The sequence below is a fragment of the Hippocampus guttulatus genome, chromosome 21, assembly GCF_054856545.1.
Source record: "Hippocampus guttulatus isolate MCC_2025c chromosome 21, RoL_Hgut_1.0, whole genome shotgun sequence".
Lineage (NCBI taxonomy): Eukaryota > Metazoa > Chordata > Actinopteri > Syngnathiformes > Syngnathidae > Hippocampus > Hippocampus guttulatus.
This window is the reverse complement of record NC_141281.1, coordinates 11944734-11967669: the sequence shown is the minus strand read 5'-3', so window position 1 is coordinate 11967669 and position 22936 is coordinate 11944734. Positions and strand designations below refer to the sequence as shown.

Below are 22936 nucleotides of genomic sequence, written 5' to 3'. Positions count from 1 at the left end.
AGCAGTCATTTAACTGACGTTTTGTGATCTCTCAAACCATTTCAAGAAGCAGAAAAGCTAAAGATACTACTCGTTCTATTAGATATGGGACGTAAAACAACGTTAGTCAGATTGGCGGCCGGCTCACCCAATCGCTTAGCGAGTTCGACACATGACGTCACAAGGTTAACCAATGGTGTTACTCCGCGGGCGGAGCTTTGCCGTTAGGTTCAGATTGAATGTGGCCAGTGTGTGTATTCACCAAAACGGGAGCGCAACGAGAGGAAGAAGCGGCCAAACGCTCTTAAAAAACGCCATCCAAAAAAAAGGCACTTATGTGGATTTGAGGCTTCCTCGCAGCAGATGTGGATCGAATCGCGGTGAGCTCTGACGACAGTCCGCGCCAAATTGGTGACAGAGGAGTGGAGCGGGCACTGTTTTGTTGTCTGGGATGCGCATTTTCGGGAGTGGGGGTGGAAGGAGGACGCGTCCCGCGGCGAGTGCGCGGGGGGAGTGCTCCGGCTCCAACATGGGCGTCTGGGACAATAACGACTCTCCTCCTTGTTCCCTCCGCTCTCATCCGGCGTTGCCATGAAGACCGTTGCGCAGTGCAGCGCCAAACATCATAGCCGGATTTGGAATTGGCCGGGATTACATAATAGAATCATCCTTGTCTAGCCCCCCCACCCGTTTTTTTATTTTTTTTGGGCTTCTACATATCCCCTCCACATATCGTCAATGTAAGGAGAGTCGCTTTTGGGTGGGGGCCCGCCCGGCTGTGTCTTGGGCACAGATGAGAGGCAAAACATATCACCCACCGCTGAAGTTGACAGCACCCTGGGAGAAGGATGCTGGCTTCGGCAGGAAGCTCAAGACCTACAGGAATCATACCAAGATAATAGCGCAGCCCGGCATTGTGATGAAAGTGCTGCGCAGGAAGCGGATCGTGCTGTTTGCGGCCTACTTCCTGCTCCTGGTGCTCACCATGCTCAACTTGGCCAACTACAAGTGGACCAAGGAGCCGCAGCCTTGCGGCCACCCCGTGAGGGGCGCCGCCTACCAGGGCCGCTCCGACCTGCGCTACCTGTACAGGCCCTCGCCGGCCAAGAAGAGGCAGCTCATCTACGTGCTAACGACGTGGCGCTCGGGCTCGTCGTTCTTCGGCGAGCTGTTTAACCAGAACCCCGACGTGTTCTTCCTGTACGAGCCCATGTGGCATATCTGGCAGAAGCTGTACCCGGGCGACGCCGTGTCCCTGCAAGGGGCGGCGCGCGACATGCTGAGCTCGCTGTACCGCTGCGACTTGTCCGTCTTTCAGCTTTACAACAGCCCCGGGGGCAAGAATTTCACCTCGCTGGGGTTGTTCGGCGCCACGTTGAACAAAGTGGTCTGCTCCTACCCTCTGTGCTCGGCTTACAGGAAAGACGTGGTGGGGATGGTGGATGACAAGGTGTGCAAAAAGTGCCCCCCGCAAAGCCTCAGACTGCTCGAGGACGAGTGCCTCAAGTACAAGACGGTGGTCATCAAAGGGGTGCGCGTTCTGGAAGTCAACGTTCTGGCACCCCTCATGGAGGACCCCTCTTTGGACCTGAAGGTGATCCACCTGGTCCGAGACCCGCGGGCGGTGGCCAACTCCCGCATCAAGTCCCGGCACGGCCTCATTCGGGAGAACCTGCAGGTGGTGCGCAGCCGGGACCCCAAACTCCGCCGGATCCCCTTCGTGGATCCCGGCCACAAGGCCAACAAGAAGGACGGCTCGGACTACCACTCCATCGGCGCCATGGAGGTGATTTGCGACCGCACCTCCCGTACGCTGAGGACGGCGCTGAATCCGCCCGGCTGGCTCAAGGGCAAGTACATGGCCGTGCGCTACGAGGACCTGGTGGACAACCCGGTGAAGACGCTGCGCAGCGTCTACCGCTTCGCTAACTTGACGGCCAACCGCGACATAGAGTCATTCGCCCTCAACATGACCGGCGGCTCCAGCTCGTCATCCAAGCCCTTTATCGTGTCGTCGCGCAACGCCACGCAGGCGGCTAGCGCGTGGCGGACGGTCCTGAGCATCCAGCAGATCAAGCAGGTCGAGGACTACTGCCACCACTCCATGGCCGTGCTGGGCTATGAGCGCGTGCGGACCGCCGGCGAGGCCAAGGACCTGAGCAAATCACTACTGACGCACTCCAAGCTGTGAAGATGCCGCCAAAGACACAAAAGTGGGAGCACCTCGGTCACGCCACCTTCGGAATGTACCGCCTTTAGGAACACCGGTCGTCATCCATAGCCATGCGTACCACTGACCAAAAAAAAAAAAGAAAATCTCAGGGGTTCTCAAACTTTTTGGGTCCAGGGGCTTCTTAAAATCCAAACATCAACTAAACATAATGTACCCTGAAAGGCTTTTGGGATTCAAAAGTCGCTCATTTATGCATTTTGGGGGGGGGGTGAAAAGTAATGGGTGGCCTGGTGGACCAGTGGTTAGCGTGTCGACCTCACATTGCGGCGGTGCTGGGTTCGATTCCAGCTCCGGCCTTCCTGTGTGGAGTTTGCATGTTCTCCTTGGCCTTGCGTGGGTTTTCTCCGGGTCCTCCGGTTTCCTCCCACATTCCAAAAACATGCATGGCAGGCTGATTGAACACCCAAAAATTGTCCCGTGGTGCGAGTGTGAGCACGGATGGTTGTGTGCGTGCCCTGCGATTGGCTGGCAACCGGTTCAGGGTGTCCCCCGCCTACTGCCCGAAGTCAGCTGGGTGGGATAGGCTCCTTGTGAGGATAAAGCAGATCGGAAAATGAAGGAAAAGTAATGAAATAGTCGTATTTTTACAAGATGAAGTCATAATAGAACGATATTTGAGCAAAAAGATTGATGAGGAAAGAAAGTTACATTCACTGAATTTCAGAAATACACTTCTCAACTAATATGCCTTTTAATAAAAATTTAAAAAAATATTTTTTTTAAACGTTAGAAAAAAAATATCCAGCAAAATGTGGATTCACAAGTACATTTTCTAGCTTGGGCCTTCTAGTCAAAGAAAATTTAAGTGGCATCGTGACAAGATTTTCTGTCAAAAATGATGCATCTCGTTATGGTCACTACAACCTAAGTATTAAGGACCAAAAATTTGGAAACTCATTTTTTTTGGTGGGGGAAAATATTTTTAGGGAAAAATATATTTTAGGAATGTTTTTGTGTGACGCTGCCAGTCGAAATTTTGGTCCCAAAAAGACCTTAAATTAGAATATATACAGTATATTTTGAACCCTTTCATGCACCCTGTAACCTGATATCGTGATCAACTGTCCACGGTAGTAAGCGCTGTCCCCGAGTTTTGGGTTAATGATACATTTATTGCAACTTATTTTGCAGACCCAAAGCTACGGCTTGCGGACCCCAGTTTGAGAACCCCTGCTCTGACGATCGTGTATCTTTTAAAAGTGGATGTTATTTTTTTGAATGTCGGGAAGAAAAAAACAAATGTTTTTCAATCTCCATATCGTCTGTACAAGTGAAACTAGTGGATGAAAGTAATGTTTAAAGTCAAAGACAATCAATGCCATGTTTGAGTAGGTGACTTTGTATGATTTTTTTTTAAACTTTAATTGTTCTTTTTTTTTTTTTTGTCCTTGTGGGATGATGGACAAAAGTCTCGACCGCTGCGGAGCTGCTAAAGTCCTCGTCATCGATGTGAGAAGTCTTGTTTTTCCAAAGTTTACAATGGCTCATTCTACTCTCATCCGACTCTTACGTGAACCCCAGTGTGTGGTGGTGGTGGTGGTGGTGAGGGGGGGAAATATCAAGTAAACAAGCAAAGAGTTACCGAGTTTTTTGGGCCCGTGTATTGATTCGGTTTTGCACGCTTTTCTTACACACCTCTTGAAGCTCGGCGACATCGAAGCTCAGAGGTTGTGGGGAGACTTCACACTTGGGTATACACGCACAAGGGCTGAAGGATTTAGAAAAATAATCTAATTGCGATCCCCCTTGCCCCTCAATATTACGATTTAGGGTGCAATTATATTTTCTCTTGGCATGTATTGTTTTTATTATTATTTTTCAATCACCTAAGAAATGAATCTGTATTGCAAAAGGCAATATCAGGTTTATCGTACGGAAACATTTGGATTTAATTTGTTATGCTTACAGTCAAATAAAGGCAAACAAATCATGAATTAGACTTTTTTTTTTTTTTAGAAATCTACTTTAATTCGTCTTTGGAACGTTCCGAAAATTTAAAAAAAAAATCAATAAAATGAAAGTCGGATTACAACAATGATACAAACAAATCTGTGGCTTAATCACCTCGGCTGTTTCATGAAAGAATGATACGTAAACACGGATTTGCATGGGGAACAATTTAAACATTATCGGAATGGTCGATTATGTGGGATTGATTTTTGATTTATGGTGTCTTGGAGTGACGGCAAAATCGTCAGGTGGGATAGACTTCAGCTCATGAGCACTCGAGAAAATGGATGATATGAGTTTTTATTATGATATCGTTCGAGAGGAAAAGTTCAAAATTGTCTCTCCTCTAAACGGGCTGCTTCTAAATGCGAATCCGTTTTCGTGGTGTGGTAAAACAGAGAGAAGCAGGAAAAAAAACTGGATCCTTGATGCTCAAAGTGGCCCCGAAATGACACACGCAAAGTATAATCTTGTCATTGTGAGTCTCCACAATGACAAGATTACACAGCAAAGTCTGTGGAAGCTTACCTTCCCCCCCTCCCTTCCACCTTCGTCATCAGTTTCTTTTCCCTTCCATTGAACCGGCCGCTTCACACTGCAGTGCCTCTAAATTGCTTTACTAACAGGGGGGAAAAAAATAAATCATGATGAGGGAAAATTAAAATACATTCTAAACACGGAGGATTATTTTAACACCCGATGCGACGTTTTATCAGTATGGATGGATCTGCTAACATTTTTTTTTTAAAAAGTCATCTAGATTTTGCTGCTCACTTGGGACAAGGTGACTAGCTGACATCTGATTTTATCCATGTCTCCCTTCGACAGCAAATACGTTGACACTGTGGCAACCACAAATCATTTTAGCATTCAAGATATTGGCAGTGCAGATTTTAGCAAGCATCACGGAAGTTGTTTGATTTGGTTTCGCGGGCCACATCAAATGATGTGGCGGGCCAAATCTGGCCCCCCGGGCTATGAGTTTGACACCTGTGCATTAAAATAACCATAAAGCACTTGTATAACGTTAGAAAGCACTTCATGTGGTTAGCATAGACACGTTTACTGTACTTTCTTTTTTGCGGTGTGGTGAAATGACCCCCCTCCCGCCAAAGGCTCTTTCTTTCCATTTTTTTAAAGACTCCTTCCACTTTCAGAGAAAGCTACATTACATTTTGGGGACTGTTTTCCATTTGTTTAAGCAGAGTGTCCACTTTAAGATGGCAACAGGGATGTTGTATTTATTTTTAGCTTTTCCTTTAAGAGAGGACTGAGGATAGCATCTCTTTAAAACAAGAACAGGGAATGCTTTAGCTTTTTTTTTTTTTTTTTTTTTTAGCCCTTTCAGACTTTTGTGATTTAGTGCTACGTAAATAAATGCGACTTTCTTTTTTAAGGTGCCGTTCCTTTAAGAAGGGGACAGAAACATGTTTTGGATGGTCTTTTTAGGACATCAACGGGGGAAATATTTTTTTTTCCACTCAACCTTTAAAGTCAGCCGAGGCCCATATTCAAAAACATGATGCTCGAATCATTCCAATGTTTATTATTTCAGTTTCTGAGCATGTTTGAGCTACATTTAAGTTGTTTTTTTTCCCCAAGCGCATTTTTTCCCACGGTTTTATTTGTTCTATGGAGCGTAAAATGTGCCGCATAAAAAGCTGCGGCGGATCGTTTTTGACCCATCAAAATGATATCCAAATACAGAATATATACAAAAATATTGCCATTTAAAATTTGATTTATTGAATCTTTTGTGTGTGTGTGTGATTTAAAATGGCTTTCAACTACATTGTGATGTTGTTTTGAACTCTATCGCTTGTTCAGCCCTTATTTTGTTCATGCTTTTTCATTTTCCCCCTCCCAAACATTGATAGTGATGGGACGGACTGCAGCAGCTGCTCAATGCCCAAGTGTGCGTGTCGCACAATTGAAAGCTCACACTGGCCTCACAATGAATCTCTTTGTTCAATGATGTTAATGGAATTTCAATTTGGAAGGGTGCGCGTGTGTGTGTGTGTGTGTGTGCTAGCGTCTTACATTGTGGGAGATAGCTGCCTGCCCGCCTCTTTCCACCCTGACGGCCCCCGGGCCCAGTGACCCCCGTTCATTGTGGAAGGCAGGGCCTTTGCTTTCAAGGCAGCGGGTGCCGAAAAGCCGAAGTCAGAGGTAAGACATCCCCAGTGGGAGCCAGGGCGTCCGTCCGAGATCCAATTGCATCCTTCCTGCAGGTGTTTTGACATTTACCGTCCTAAGTTTCCTCACGCCACAAACATCTGACCTAAATCCTGCAATGGTAAAACACAACAGAGAAAGAAAATGCTTTTCATATTGTATGATGTCATCCGCGCTATGCCATCAAATATTACGAGACCCTTTTTGAACCCTTTCAGGGACAGCTTATCAGGTTACAGGTTATATGTTTAGAGCTGCGCTCCACCCCGCAGCCCCCTACTGTGAAAAGGGTGGTGTCTTTTCAAAGGTAGTGTTTATTTGTCTTAAGTGGCTGACCTCCTGACCAATCGCACCATGGGGTGAGGAAATACCATATGTTCCATTTTTAGTTCTATCCATTAGCCAAACTTGAATGACAAACTCTTGTGAAAAGGAAAAAAAACCCCGAAAAAAATCGAATGAAAATTTACAAGGCGTGATTTCAGGGTTTTTCGTGGCACAAACATTTTTATTTTGGTCAGTACGTTAAAAGCATTTTCCTTTCCAGAGACAAAGTACAGATTCCGAATGAAGTGTTGGAAGAAATTCAGCAGTGCACTTTGAACCGGCTTTCCATTTAAACACAGCAGAGGTCTCTTCTTGTGTCATCCCACCAGTCAAAATGACCTCGGATGCCACCGGCAAAGACCAAACCGAGCGCAATTTAGCAAGCATAAGATAAAAAGGTTGAATTAAAGATGACTACGCATACATCCTTAATTCAGTTCGGGCCGACTTGCGCCTCGGCGGGGCTCTCCTTTGGGGCTCTGCGACTTGCAAAAAGAAGTATGGAGTTTCACAATCTCCATTGTCAAGTTTCATTCGCTTGACACCGCGATATCAAATAAATGTGCTCCCAGTGGGTGGACCTTGGAAAAAAAATAAAAGAATGACATATGAAATCGCAATAAAGGAAATTGCAATTAGACTCTTTTTCAAAATGCTTGAGGCCTAATTGAAATGCCATTAATCTATTCCAGCCCGCAGGCAGATAAAAAAGTAGAACAGACTTGCAGGTGTAAGGCACCGATTTAAAAAGAAAAAAAACAACTTAAAAACAAAAGAACAAAAAAGCCCACCAAATTTATTGCCGCAAGCCTTCTGCCAGCCATAAATGACCTTAAAAAAAAAAAAAAACATTAAGCAAGAGGCCTCAAGGCTTCAATTGGAAGTATGCCCTTGGATCTGATGTGTAAATCCAGCCTTTGTTTAAGTCCAGACAGTCCATAAAGTAAAAAATGATGTGCGTCTGTCTTACCAAGCGCAGCGACCGGTCGTGAGGCCATTAAGCGCTCCGATTGGATTAGTTGAAACGTAATGGAGTCAGCACGGGGCTCAGGAGGGCTTTCCCATTTAACTGCACGTCTGCAGCGATGTTTCCTGTTGTGCGTATCAATAATAACCAACACCGTTCACTTCATTAGGTTTACCCATTTCGAATGCTACCACTTAAAAGATAATCATGCCCGGTTTTCTTCATATTTGTTGCAAGGGTACATATTGTGGCAACTCGACTTTTGAATGGCACGTCCATTAAGTGTGAAACTGAAGAACCGAGGATTTTTTAGGGGGGGGGGGTGGATGGATGGATGAATGGAGATAGTTAGCTCGGTAGCTAGCTAGGTAGCTAGCTAACTAGATAGAGCACTAGCTAGCCAGCTAGATAGATAGATAGAGTGCTAGCTAGCTAAATACAATCTTGCTTTCGTCTCTCACATGAATCAGAAACAAAACATTTTGACCATTGCCACACAGTCCCCAAGCAAACCTCAAGAAGATTACCTGAAGTAAAAATTCACTCGTAACAAGGAAGAAAATATTTTTGCGAGAAACCGCATCGAGTCTCTCCATTATCCGAACCACTTTATCCTGATGAGGGTATGCTGGAGGCAATCCCAGCTGTCTCTGGGCAGCAGGCGGGGCACAATACACAAACCACCATTCGCACCGACAGTCACACCTCGGGACAATTTCGAGTGATCGGTTAACCGACTGTGCCCGGAGAGACCCCAAAGATGTTTCCACCTTGAAAAATCTCCAAAGGCTCCATTAAAGGCTTCATTTGTCAATGTGGGTGCATTCTTTGAGAACTAATGCAGGACTACGACTAACAGAGATGCACAACTGTGTTTTTAAAACAGCTTCTGACTGACTGCGCCTAATTAATCAATGCGGCACTAATGCCAAAGATCGTTAATGAGATTGGGCCATACCTGCATTTTGCTACGCGGCGCAGCAATGCAGAGGCAGAAGCAGAGCCGCGGAATACAGAATGCCCCTCTTGGGAATTTTTTTTGGGGGGGGGGGGGGGGTGTTTCTGCACAAATGCAATCAGAGAAAAGAGGCTCGCAGAGACAAAAGCAATATTTTACAAGCCGGCAGCTTGCAGATGCTGACGAATACGCTCCGTATTGACAGGCGGCACATCCAGATTGGTGAAAATCGTCTGGATGCGTAAATACATCCGCTCGGGGGTCTGCGTGGGGAGAAAATCTAATAGAACGCGCAGATCTGTTGAGATCTACTGCAGCGTATTTACCTGTGACGCAGTCACACCGAAAGTCAGAACCCGCCTCGGTTTGACCTTTTAACGCAATCTCAACAAAATCAGCCTCATCCTGAGCAGATCACGCTAATCAAAGGCTCAACCTTTGATTAGCGATAAACAGTGCCGCAATTATACCCGATTGTCTGACCGGCAGCCATGATTACCCCGCTTCAGGGCAGGGGACGGGGAAGGAGGGAGGAGGGGGGCGGGTACTTTGTAGCTAGCTGGACTGAACTGAAACAAAGTGACTCCAGTGTCTACATGAATGTCATTCCGAAGTCAAAATGCAGTCGCTGGATTTTTCTCTGAGAACTTGCCGTTTGCCTCGCATTAGCGGACGACTGTCGAGTAACTGTTATGTGTGGCCTCAGTGCTACGATGTCAAAACGTGAAGAGTATGATGAAGGCGGGTCAGGACAGGACAGGACAGGACAGACGTAGTGAGCTGGGAAGTGGTCCCACCGGTGTAAGGCAATGGCGTACCAATCGCCCCTGTAAAGAATCAACGCAAATGAGATAACAGTTCAGGAAGATAAAACATCCACATGGGAGGGGGGGGGGAACAATCACCAAGCACATAAATCCCATAGGCGTGTTAGCAAATCAATTTGGCTACACCCGTGAGAGAATGACTTGGCAACCTTTTAACTCGAAACATTCAACTCACACAAGTTGCTCTAACATCAAAACTCCTTCGTGATATTAACCCTTTCAGGGACAGCGGTTACGACAGTGGACAGCTCATCAGGTTATCATTGTTGGTGCATGAAAGGGTTAAATACATTCGATATTTGCTTCTTATGGGCGGTGATGGCCGTTGGTGTTGGGAGCAGACCAATTTTGTCGGTGTTGCCATCATCGTGGGGAATATTAATGTTGCTTGATACATCTGTTATGCTGCCCATTGTGCTTTTGTGCCTCCCCTGGTCGCTCAATCCATCTTTCCCTGTTTTCTCTGTCGGTCTCATTTTTGTCGCGGGCCACATTTTGTTATAGTTTCCCTTGGAGGGCCGTTATGACTGAAACCAAATAAAAAAAGTCAATAATAACTGTTATTTCAACTATTGTTTAAGTTACTGTAATGAGGGGTTTGGTTGCATGAAAATGCTTACAATATGTCTCTTATTTATTACATATGAGAAATTTAAATTTTGGTCGAGATTTTAGCAAACGTCATGGAAGTTGACATGTTTGATTTGCTTTCGCGGGCCACATAAAATGATGTGGCGGGCCAGATCTGGCCCCTGGGCCTTGACTTTGACACCTGTGGTCTATATCAACTCAACCGGCAGAGACAAACCCAAAAGACTCTGGGTTCCATTAAAAGCTTTGTCCGGAAACCGCCAAAGAAGATAAGAGCCATGAACGACCCAATTTGGGATCACTTAGTAATTGGATGTGTTGATGTCAATTTTATGACCAGAACATGATGGGTCCCCCCATATGGATGATCCTCTTTCACCATTAAGATACGAGACCAGAGATGTTCACCTCCTGATTGAACCCGTGGCTTTTTCACTTACATTTAAAAAGCAGCAGAAAATTTCCACTTTTCCACGAGGAGTCATTCCGAGAACAAGATCCCCCCCCCCCCCCCTTCCTGTGCTGTTGGGGTTCAGCAGTGAACAGCCTCTCGCCGTTTGCCACACCATACTCGGGTTTCAAGTTGAACGCTCCCAACGTTAAGTGTTTGCAGGAACGCAACGGGGGAGGTCAGTGCGCTCAGTAGGCTCTGCTGCTTTCCCTTTGTGATCCGGCTCTTTACCGTATTTTTTATTTTTATTTTATCGAGTCTTCTAAAAAAATATCACTGATCAAGCAACTTGGTTCATGAACGCCTTGATTCCTGAAATGAGGATGCTGAGCTGTGGCAAATCACAATCTGTCCCGTTCTTGAGTGCAAACTGCTTACTAAATCTGTGAGAGTATGACACACAGATGTTTACGTCCTATGTGGATCGAGGAGCAGATGTTTTCATTGGGGGTATTCTGGCTCCCGAGGAGCCATTAATCATTTGTTTTCTGTTTCTAAGGTTACAGAGCCGCTTTATTTTGTAAAGGAAATGTATTATTGTGAAACCGGATGTTGTTGCGCGACACACTTCCTGTTTTACGTTGTACAGAGAAGCTCCGACAAGATGGACTGCAGCTTCGCGTTCTAAGCCAAGCGCAGTCTGTACTTTTTTTGGTATTATGTAAATTGATGCAACATTATTAATTAGTGGGGTGTGTTCACTGTGAATTTACATTTGAGGGACGTTCCGATTGTTGACGGTTAGCATTTACGTATAGTGATTAGCACATTATTATTATTATTATTATTTTGCAACAGCATGGAAGTGTTACGTGTGCGTGTTACAGTTTCACACCTTCTTGACTCAACAGTGAATAAAGTGAAACATCGACAGGTGTGGTCATTGAAGGCGTGATCTGTCTGTCTAGCCGCAGTGGGGATGTGGAAAGGGTTATTTTTTTTCCGGAAAATGGACGGACACGTGTTTCAATCGTGATGTTGCCATGTATTTGAAGCAAAATCCTCTCACTACTCTTGCAAGCGACGGTGGTTCGTTTATTTGCAAATGATGCAAAGTAGACAGCTGGAGGGGGAAAAGGAAGAAACACGGACAGAGGGAAGTAGGGCTGTGCATTTTGCATTAACGTTTATCTTGATAGCGACGGTTGGGGGAAAAAAATGGAACAGATGATGTGGTGTATAATAAACTAAAACCAGATCCCTCGAACCGAGCCAGCCTCGTTCTGACCTTGCATGGATCAGTTGTAGTCATCTGCAGTTTTTTTTTTTTTTTTAAGTTTTGTGCCGAGCTTGAAAAGAAAAAAAAAAAACCAGGTCCAGGATGATGCAGTGCGGTGCACTTTTCTCCCTCGCTGCCAACTCATGTCGGCTTTTGGGCAAAATCGCTATTCATAACGTTATGATGTGGAAGTCATTGCTTTCGGGGCGTTACAAAAATCCTGTCCAAGCACAAATACGTACCTATGGAGTAGGAAATCCGAATTTGAGACCTTTTCGGACAGGAAGGTTGTGCACGTTTCCTTGTACAATACATCGATTATGGTATGGCGGTGTAAATGAACGGACCATCACATCTCAAATTTTTGCTCTTAAGTCAAAGCGAAAATTCCGTTATCTTTAAAAACTCACTCAAGCTTAAATCATGTGAAAGGACGGATGTTTCCAGTCGTGAACCAAGGTTAGTTGTCGCTCATACCCTCTTTATAGTCATGAAGTAGCAGGTGTAGCGCACTCCATACGCCTTTGTTTTTACATGTTTGGCCATAACAAGTCAGTGGCGCAGACTTAACTGCAAATGAGATGTCATGCGTGAGTTGTGACGATGAACTGAACAACATCGAGAGCCGCCGTCTGTCTTCCTGCAGCCTTGCGAGGGAAAAAAAAAAAGAAGACGACCAATCCATATATAGCCACCGCAGAATGGAGGTCAGTTCAAGCCGAAGCTTAGAGCCAGAACTCCACTCTGTCGACGGTTTATTACTTGAGCTGGTGTAAAAATGAAATTGGCAGAGCAGTGTGTGTATGTCAGTGTAAGTGTGTGTGTGTAAGTGTGCGTTGGCAGGTGAATCTGACATTCATGTATGCTTTGATTTGATGCACATGTATTGAAGATTAAGCCGCGAGGGGGTTTTTTTGGGGTGGGGGGGTATTTCTGATGGATGAACTCACTCGACGGATACCCACACGTTGTTCTCATTTTGGTTGCATACAAATTATAACAAGAAATAATAATAGATATCGCACCTTGTCTTGAAGCGAAGCCGTCAACCCACAAAAACGTGTATTTTCAGTCTGCGGAGAGAAAAAAAAAATGAAATCAGAGTGAAAGTAAAAGTTATAATTGTGTAAGTGGAAATGACATGTTCTCATCCACCAAGGCAAAAAAGAGTGTTCCACCCAAATCAAATATATTTACATATTTCTAAGGTGATGCGAACGGACATATTTGTACCATGAGTACTGTATGGGTAAATCTACAGTTGACATTTTGTGTAATGAGTGCACAGAGCAAATTTGCAATTGTACGTGAATTCATAGACAGATGTTTGTGAGCATTTGAACAGACTGACACGCATATTGATATTATTTATTGTTATACACATTCATTTATTGCTTGTGCTTGTTTAAAATAATTAGGGAAAAGTCTACCCAAAAAAAAAAACAACACCCAAGAAAAACCAAAATCGCATTCGAACCCTTTCGGGCACAGAGGTTAGTGGACAGCGTATCATGTTATCAGGTTACAGGGTGCATGAAAGGGTTCAATCCTCTCTCTCTTTGGCTGGTCGTACAGATTCCAATTTCTGCATTCGGCAACCTTTCAAAAACCAAACGCCCCTTAGTGCAATCCATGTCCCCCAATACTGAACACGCTTCGCCATCTTCCCTGGATCTCAAACCTCCTGTGGAGGTTTCCATTATTAGCATGGCCAGATTAAGATGCATCAAATATACATGAATGGTTTCCCCTGCTTTGAACCCAGCGCAGTGGGGAGCACGGCACAAACCATTAGCGAGGCTAAGTGGGCAGCTTTCCAGCACCCTGGGACCAAGTTAGGCACACGGCTGCATCATGAAGGTCACCCCCACCCCCCTTCCGGGTTGATGGTGTATCATTGGCATCATCATCACCCCCACCTGTCTACTTCTACGCTTAGAATCCACGTCGCTGCCTCGCTGGAGGCTGAGATGGTCTCCATCGTGGAGGTGCTGATGAAATTTTGAGGGCAAGTGATGAATTATTGAGGCGGGGAAGGATTATGAAAGCGGCTTCTTGGCACGCTGCTGCGGGGGTCACGGGGGGTGCTGGAGACTATCCCAGCCGTCTTCGGGCAATAGGCGGGGGACACCCAGAACCGGTTGCCAACCAATCGCAGCGCACACACACAGATGAACAACCTTCCACGCTCACACTCACACCTAGGGAATATTTTGAGTGTTCAATCAGACTGTCATGTATGTTTTTGGAATGTGGTAGGAAACTGGACCACCCGGAGAAAACCCACGCAGGCCCGGGGAGAACATGCAAACTCCACACAGGGAGGCCGGAGCTGGAATTGAACCCGGTACCTCTGCACTGTGAGGTCAACGCGCTAACCACTGGACCAACCGGACAGCCTGAATGAAAACCAAATAATACCAAATGTATTTATCTGCTCCCGTTCTACAGTGAAGAGGTGGCGCTTGAATTTGGAGTCCTTGGAGGGTGTGCTGGAGAGCGCCCCCCGCTGGTGACTCCCTCGTTTTGCTTGGGGACTTCAAGGCGAAGCTCTCAATTTACCGGTCGATCTACGTTCCTACCATCACCTATGGTCCCGAGTTATGGGTCGTGACCGAAAGAACAATGTCCCAGATACAAGCGGCCAAAATGAGTTTCCTCCGCAGTTTCTCTCTTTGAGATGAGAAGCTCGGTCATCCAGAAGGGGCTCAGAGTCAAGCCGATTCTCCTCCTCGTCGAGAGGAGCCAGATGGGGTGGCTCGGGGATCTGATTAGGATGCCTCCAGGACGACTCCCTGTTGAAGTGTTCCGGGCATGTCCCATGTGAGGAGGCCCCTGGGATGACCCAGGACACGCTGGAGAGACTATTATGTCTTCCAGCTGGCCTGGGAACGCTTCAGGATCCCCTGGGAAGAGCTGGAACAAGTATCTGGGGCGAGGGAAGCCTGGGCTTCTCTGCTAAAGTTGTTGCCTTTGCGACCCGACCCCGGATAAACGGTCTCCAAATGGATGGATGGATGGTCACTGATTCTTCCTGTAATGAAACTGCCAAATGTATTCTTTATTTCGTTAGGGTAGATAAGGCCAGAAGACAACAAAACGGGAGTATTTCATTCCAGGTAGTGTTCCATTTACATTATCACATCGATGCCTTCGATGAAGATGTGATTTGATGGCGTTGGGTTTGCACAGTCCTGCGCCTCAGAGGCATTCAAGACCGAATAATAAATGACCGTCTCCCCGCGTTTCACTTGATTGTCCCGTGGCGACTTGGGTCCATTTATCTCCCCGTGACTCCCGTCTCCCTCTTCCCCGAGAATCATTAAATCCAGGCTTTTTTATTTTCCTCCCTCCCATCTGGGAATGTTGTTTTCTCCCCTCCCCTCAACAATAAGAAACCACGCAAGGGTTTGCATCTGGCAGCTTGAATTTCATAGTGCCGATCGAAGGCGAACTGGTTTCAATGTATCAAGGATCTTAGCAATCACCCTCGTCATCCACGAGACGAACAACCGTGTCCGATTCCAAACTGGCGACATTCACGTTTGTATTTCCCTTTCACCTCCCCAAAAAGTCTGATCTACATGTCTTTGCCCGAAGCTACGCCACACAAATTTCATCATGAGCCAGGCCCCGTCAGATCCTCAGATCAGAGGATTTTAATGCTCCCAAGATGGTGTGGAAAAACAGAGAGAGAGAATGAACTCATGGCGGAACGAACACATGTACTCCCTTCTCTCATGAGCTGGAACATACCCTGACATGTAGAAAAGACATCCCTTGGGAAAGGTAAAGGAAAACCCCAGCTGAGCTCTTCACTGATTGATAGATAGATCGATTGATTGAAATCTTTGCATCTATTTAGGAGTGTGGCTTGTTGTTGGCTTCAAGAATGATTCGTAGCAAATACTTTGTGTCTTGTGTTAGGCTAAAAATCCCCAGTGGTTCAAAAATTCTCTGTCCAATCAGAAAAAAATACAGACAAGGTGTTTTTATTCTCATGCTGAAACGATGAATCAAATAATTCGATTACAATAAAAGATTGAAGCAGAATATCTACCTTGAGGCTTCGCTTAATTCCTATTCCTGGTGTTACGTGCTTAGCTTCCAGATTCAACCATGTGACGGCGGCGGTGGAGGACCTGCCAGTACAGTTTTTTTTTTCATCCAGCTCTGAGCTGGTGTGGTTATCCACATAAATTGAAAAAATAGATTGAAAAAAAAATTATTAACGAGTCAACTTTGACATGGTTTGGCATAAAAATCAAAAATTTTCACTGGCGTTCCGATATATCGACAGTTTTATACAATGGTACCTCTACTTACGAACGTCTCTTCATACGAAATGTTCAAGTTACGAAACGTCTCGACAGGAAAATATCGCCTCTTGTTACGAAAGAAATTTCAAGATACGAAAGGTAAAAATAGACGAAGGGCTGCTCCTCGCAGCTCTGAGTTTCCTGAACGCAACATACTCATAGCTGCTCTGCCATTGGCTATTACTGAGCATCATCCTGGCGTCCCATCGGCTAAGAGGGACCTCTACCGTATGTGTCTATGCTTGTAAATAGAGAGATATGTGTCTAAGCAGCGTCCTCGTCATTCGCCCCTCGGCCCATGAGGTGTTCCGATAGTTTTAAGTAAATCACCCAGAAAAGGTGTTCACCAGTCGGACGATCGCTCACTATGCTGAGATTTGCCTCAGACATTTTCAAAGAATTGTTAAAAGCCGACAAAAGCAAATGTCCTTGGATCAGTTCTTGACAAAACGCCAGGCAAAAACCACTTCTGACAGAGAACATGAACTGATGAGGGAATAAACAATGTGGACGCAGTGAAAAGTTAAATGACCATTTTTATTCATTACTCTCTTCTTTGTTTTTGTTTTTTTACCTTATGCTCAACCCATTTATTGTGCAATAATCTAATTGTAACATGATTTGTTACATATTTTGATGCATTTTTATGCTTTGGAAAACATGTATGTCTGAACATGGGGGATCTTGGAACGGATTAGGGCATTTAAATGGAAAACGTGCCTCTATTCACAAAATTTTCTAGTTCAGAAATTCTTCCAGAACCAATTAATTTCGTAAGTAGAGGTACCACTGTACTGTTAATTGAATGCATGTTTTGAGAGACAGAATGCAAACTGCCCGCAGGAAGGTCGGAGCCAAGATTCAAACCCAGAACCTCAGAACTGTGACGTGGTAACCACTAAACCATTGTGCTAACTTGTCGTACAATTTCTGAATATCTAATTTCTACGAACAAAATTTGACAATGACGGCTAGCGTTGTTTCCCTTCTTTAAAACCGATTCATCGGGCTCTCCTTCCAATGCTCCCAATTATTCAAGAGGCAGGGAGATGAAATTGTAGCGTGCTAAAAATAATGGCGCTACAAATAAGTGCCGACCACTTGGAGTGATTGAGAGTTAGCCGGGGGGTTGACGCGAGCTAACTTGGATTAAGCTTCCAAACAAGGGGCCCTGCAACAACGCAATGAGTCGGTGTCCTCGAGATGCGGCGCGCACATTTCGCCCCATCAGCATCATCCTTCAACCCTCATTACCACTCCCTCCAGTCCTTGGGAGAACTCGGCAATCTGAAAGCATTGTTCATCTACCAGCAGCGGCACCTCATGTCTCTTTTATTATTCATACTAATGCGTGGATCCTCTTTCAGCCCACGGACACCTGCCAGGGGAGACACGCAGCACATCGTTATGTGTTCTCTCCTCTGATGCCAGCAACCATTCTCAACAAACCATATCAATACCGTTTGATTTGTACTCCGTGTTTTGCCGTGGGAGTAAGACGCAGAGTGCAAGGTGGACTACCCTATGCCAGGAGAGGTTGCCACTCAATCCATAAGGCACAAAGGTCCGCTAAGTGAACCACAATCCATCCAATAACTCTGAACCGGTCGTGGATGCTTTAGCGCTTAAGGCCCCGATTATCGGTTGTCCCTGAAAGTTCATCGTTTTCACCCCTTACGATTATCGGATGTCTCAGAAAGATTACAGTGGTACCTCTACTTACGAACTCAACAGGAAAATATTGCCTCTTGTTACGAAAGAAATTTCAAGATACAAAAGGTAAAAATACAGGATGAGCTCCGACTCACAGCTCTGAGTTTCCTGAACGCAACATACTTATGTTGGCTCTGCCATTGGCTATTACCTAGACCAGGGGTGGGCAAACATTTTGGCTCGGGGGCCGCATTCACTTTTAAAATTTGACAGAAGGGCCAGGTCAGCACGAGCTATGGTACATTAAAAAAAAAAACTGCATTTGTTGACAGTCCATATCAAACATCAACAGAACAAAAGCATGAAAGTACGGTATTAATATACTTTTTTAAAATGACAAAAGTGTTGTTGATGACCTATTTTAGCCTGTGCATCGCTGCAGAAGGGTTGTGATCAGACCAGTAGAAGTAGAGCGATACAGAGGTACCAGGTGGTCGAAAAGATTGCCCCGCCCCCCGTGTTCTGCAACTTCAAGTCAATACGCCACCTGGCGGTGAAATGCCTGTCATTACAAGTCCAATTGAAATGAATGCAATCATTCACATCGAACCTTAATTGTGGACCAACCTTCGGCGGGCCGGATTAAAAAGACCAACGGGCCGGATTGTGTTCACCAGCCGGGCGATCGCTCACTATGCTGATTTTTGCCTTGGACATTTTCGAAGGATTGTTAAAAGCCGACAAAAGCAAACATCCTTGTATCAGTTCTTGACAAAACGCCAGGCAAAAACCACTTCTGAGAGAGAACATGGACAAACGAGGGCAAAAAACGATGAGGACGCTGTTAAAAGTTAAATGACCATCATTTTTATTCTTTATTTTTTGTTTTTGTTTTACATTATACACAACTCTCATTTACTTTGCAATACAGTAATCTAATTGTAACATGTATTTGTTACATATTTTGGTGCATTTTTATGCTTCAGAAAACATTTATGTCTGAATTTTGGGGGACTTGGAATGGATTAGGGCATTTACATGGAAAACACGTCTCTACTTACAAACGTTTCTAGTTAAGAAATTTCTTCCAGAACCGATTAATTTCATAAGTAGAGGTGCCACTGTATTCTAAAAGGTGTCTTATTCTAATCTGGGCTGACAACGGCAAATGTTAGACCTGTTGAATATTTACAATGGCGGTAATGATGGCCAATCAGGCTAATTCGTCTAGTGCTGCCTGGTTAACCCTTTCAGGGACAGCGGTTCCTACAGTGGACAGCTAATCATGTTTTCAGGTTACAGGGCGCATGAAAGGGTTAAATAGATCAAACATGTTTTGATTCGTGGTTCTCGAACTTCTTGGGTCCATGACCCCCTTAAAGCAGTGCAGGTTTGCGAGTGTGCGTGCACTTACTGAAATGTGATTTATCATTCGTTTCACACATTGCTTCCGGTCGTGAAGACGTTCGGCAACAGTTTTAACCATCGCAAACAGGTTTTCTTGTCGCAAACTCACGCCGCTCAGCGGGGTACTGGCTTTAGAAGGGAGGATTTATGTTCCAATGAACCACTGGTTTAGTACACGCGAGTACATGAGTATCTATTTGGCCTCATAAGGTAACAAATGTAGCCGCACACAAAAAGGGACACTTTCATTATTCGGATGCTCTCTCTTTTCGTGGCCTGACTGCCTCCCTCCCGCCCTCTCCTCGCCCAGTTGACGTCACAGCCATTAAAGCTTTGCCTCTGAGCCTCGTTACTGGAGACTCCAATGCACAAGAGCCCTCTCGCCGGCACGCTCTGAAGAGTCAATCTCCACATGATGAATTTGCCGCCCAGGGCCGACGTGACAGATGCAGTAACCGCAGCACTCGGTCCGGGGCCTCCGTCCAGGCATCTTGCCATGCGTTTGATACCTGCGCCTTTGGTGGCGACTTAAAACCACCTCTTATTGTTTGGGTCGCAGAGATTGCAGAAGATCCGGTTTCGCAAAGGATAGGATATTGCAAAAAGGAAACAAGGTATTCGGTTTTAGGAATTGTCGGGAGGCTTCAATTGTTTCATCTGCAAGTCAGTCACCGCATATGAGGCCGAGCTTACTTGGTGCGGGAGAATCACCTGCATTAATAAAGCCTTATTTTGAGCAGGATTTATGATATCGTCTCTTAAAATGGCTCTCTTTCTTGGCAGGTTCTTCCATCTCATCCTCTGACCGCGTGTCCGAAAAAGCTCTCCACAAATGAGTTTAATTAATAGCCACGAGTTTACTGATCAATGACCACTTTCATTGTTGGAGAAGGTTCTAATGGGGTTGTTCAAGGTCTTAAAAGACTGAGCAGGATGTGTTTGCTTGCTGGAGCAGAGATAAAGGAGAGAAGTTATTTGTGGCCAATGTGTTTCTTTTGGGGGGGGGGGGGGTTACTTTTGGAGATTGAGAAAGAATTACTTTTCTCCCCATTCCAAAATGGTCAATGCAGCCGATTTTCAAAATATGATCGATAAAACATGGATTCGTACCGCATTTTGTGTTTGTTTTTTTAAAATTTGATACATACCTCAAAGCTATAAATCGTAAGTTCCAGCTGCCTGTTGCAGTTAGATAAGAGAGTCCGGGGTGGGAACACACACAGTGTGTTGGAAGTGAAAGAAGACAGTTGGGTCAATATCACGACGGTGATCCCTCGCTATTTCGCGGTTCGTTTACCGCGGCTTCGGTGCATCGCGGATTCTTTCAAACATATTCATAAAAAATAAAAATAACCTACTTCGCGGATTTTCATTTATCGCGGGTGGTGGAACTGTGGGCAGTATGTAAACCGGGTGTGTGCTTGTTCATTTCCCGTACGTGCTCGTCAACTATCGACGCGCATGTGCAGCATAGATGAGCAAAGGGACGGAGGTCGGTCCGCGATGCCACAGAGAGGAACCCCTTGCAAGATCATTTGCGGAGATAACGTTTCTCCCAGTTGAGCCGCTTTTACAATTTGCTCTCCTTGCAAGCCGTCTATCACCCCAGTTCACTGCCCGGTGTTGGATTTATTTGTATTTTTTTTTTTTAAGCCATCTGTGATGTTAAAATGGAAGTTTGATTAGGGCATCGTCAGCGGCGGGTGCAGCTGGCCGCCGCGCCGTGAAAAATGAGCGAAGGCCCCCGCAGAGCGTGAGGGATAAAAAAGCCCAAAAAATGGGACAGGAGAGGATATTATGAAGAGTGTATGAACTCCACATTGTTTTGATAAATAACGGCAACAAGTCCAATCCATCACCGGCTCGACGCTCTGCATTAATAATGAATGTGGGGGTTTTTTTCCCTGCGAGAAAAGATGCAAAAAAGGAGGAGTCGTCACACAAAGAAAACAACCCAACGTTGCGAGAAAAAAAAAAGACCCTCAGCCCTTATTTTAGCGACCTGTGCCCCATCAGTTGGTATCTTGTTTAACCGTACGAAAAGGAAGCTTTGAGCAGGGCAGCGATTTAAAAAAAAAAAAAAAAAAAAAAAAAACAAGTGAGTCACACATCGCCGGACAACGACGTCATCATACCACAAAGGAAGTTGAACCAAATCCTATTATTTTCAGTTCCACGTATGATATGATTTGAGATCAGCAGATCCAAGGTTGGCCATTTCAAAAACTGGGGGTGTCTATACAGTAAGCCTGTGCTTTGCTCATTGCAAATCAGTCTCTCTTCTCTCCCTCTGAGACACTCGGAAATTGTTCTGCTTACTTTCTGGAATACATTATCTCTGATCAGCGCAGCTCGGGGTCCGGCTTCTTTTTCCTGTTGACCTTTTGACTTCTTTCCTGCTTCAAGGGACTTTGCGAATAATTTTTGAAAACCAAAAGGTACTTTAAAGGTTCATCATTTTGTATTGATGTGCCGGATGGCCACGTGGTCAATAAACGGCTGAAAAGTTCATCAGGAGGAGCGGCTATCCTTGACTTGCAAATGCTCACTTTTCGCGGCAGGACTCTGTTCCTAATGAATAGAGAGCTTTCACTTCGTCCGCTTCATCCTCACAAGGTTCGCGGGGCAAACTGGAGCCCATCCCAGCTGTCTTCATAGGCGGGGGACACCCTGAACCGGTCGCCAGCCAATCGCAGGGCACACAGAGACGAACAAACATCCGCGCTCACACTCACATCTAGGAACAATTTAGAGTGTTCAATCAGCCTGCCATGCATGTTTTTCGAATGTGGGAGGAAACCGGAGTACCCGGAGAAAACCCACGCAAGTGCAGGGGGAACATGCAAACTCCACACAGGAAGGCCGAAGCTGGGATCGAACTCGGTACATGGACACTACCATTGTTGTTTTTTGTTTTTTTGCATGTTCTCCCCGGGCATGCGTAGGTTTTCTCCGGGTACTCCGGTTTCAACCCACATTCCAAACAAAAAACATGCATTGCAGGCTGAGTGAAATTGTCTCTAGGCGTGAGTGTGAGCGCGGATGGTTGTTCGTCTGTGTGCCCTGCAATTGGCTGGTGATCAGTTCAGGGTGTCCCCCGCCTACTGCCCGAAGACAGCTGGGATAGGCTCCGGCACCCCCCGTAACCTTGTGAGGATAAAGCGATCGGAAAATGGATGGATGGGAAAATGGTCTCGCCTTACTTTGTCGTCGCTCGACGGGAACTGTGCCTCCCAACCACAAGCATACTCAACAATCTAATCAGTCATTAGGCAGTACTAGACAAGTCGCAAAAGAGACGAACCGTTATGCAAAAATGCAGAAATGAATCCGTGGCTGAATAAGTTTGAATAACTGAAAGAAAAAAAAAAGCCACCAAATTCCATCAACCACCGGAGGGAGGGCGAGAGTGAGAAAAAGAGATAAAAGGAGAAAGGGCCATGAAATGAAAGCGAGCGACATCCCAGACCTGCTTTTCCACCCGTCCGCCCATCTGTCCACTCACGACGGCGGAGACACTCCAGCTGTCAAAACCTCTTCGCCTCTGCCGGGCTAACGCTAATTTACAAGTAGCCTCGGGCTTACACGCGACATACAAGAGTGTACTTGGAACAAATTCACAAGTTCCAGCACGAACAATTTGCAAATCTTTGCGTTGCCCTCTGTCATCCGAAGTCCGACGGGTATGCAAATGAATCTTTAATAGTAGCTTGGCCTTTGCCTGACATTAAATGAGGGGAAGCGGTGATGGGCCGTGTGTGGCTGCAATAAACATGCAGCGGGCGGCATTAAGTCCTCTGACCTCGTGACCACCGCTGCTCATTCACAGTGCCCCGCTCTCACTATTAATAGAGAGGCGCGCATGGTAAAAGCCATCGAA

At 45.6% G+C, this 22936-nt stretch overlaps 1 protein-coding gene and 1 long non-coding RNA gene across 3 annotated transcripts in view; one reads left to right on the top strand and one right to left on the bottom strand.

Annotated features, from left to right (window-relative positions):
• Window positions 1–187: 187 nt before the first annotated feature.
• LOC147187202 (carbohydrate sulfotransferase 2-like) lies at window positions 188–4146 on the top strand. The gene has a single exon (XM_086101691.1). It carries the CDS (start codon window positions 773–775, stop codon window positions 2168–2170), a length of 1398 nt encoding a protein of 465 aa, XP_085957817.1. The 5' UTR covers window positions 188–772; the 3' UTR covers window positions 2171–4146.
• Window positions 4147–4192: 46 nt separating this feature from the next.
• LOC147187201 (uncharacterized) overlaps window positions 4193–22936 on the bottom strand; it is a 31313-nt gene continuing 12569 nt past the window's right edge. For both annotated transcript variants that reach the window (XR_015098972.1, XR_015098973.1), the window contains 3 exons: window positions 12703–12750; window positions 6203–6450; window positions 4193–4781 (listed from right to left, as the gene is read on the bottom strand). This is a non-coding gene — a long non-coding RNA (uncharacterized LOC147187201). The remainder of the gene's footprint in view (window positions 4782–6202; window positions 6451–12702; window positions 12751–22936) is intronic.

Coding starts and splice junctions, on each gene's coding strand:
- LOC147187202 (XM_086101691.1), top strand. CDS start 773: ATGAGAGGCAAAACATATCACCCACCGCTGAAGTTGACAGCACCCTGG.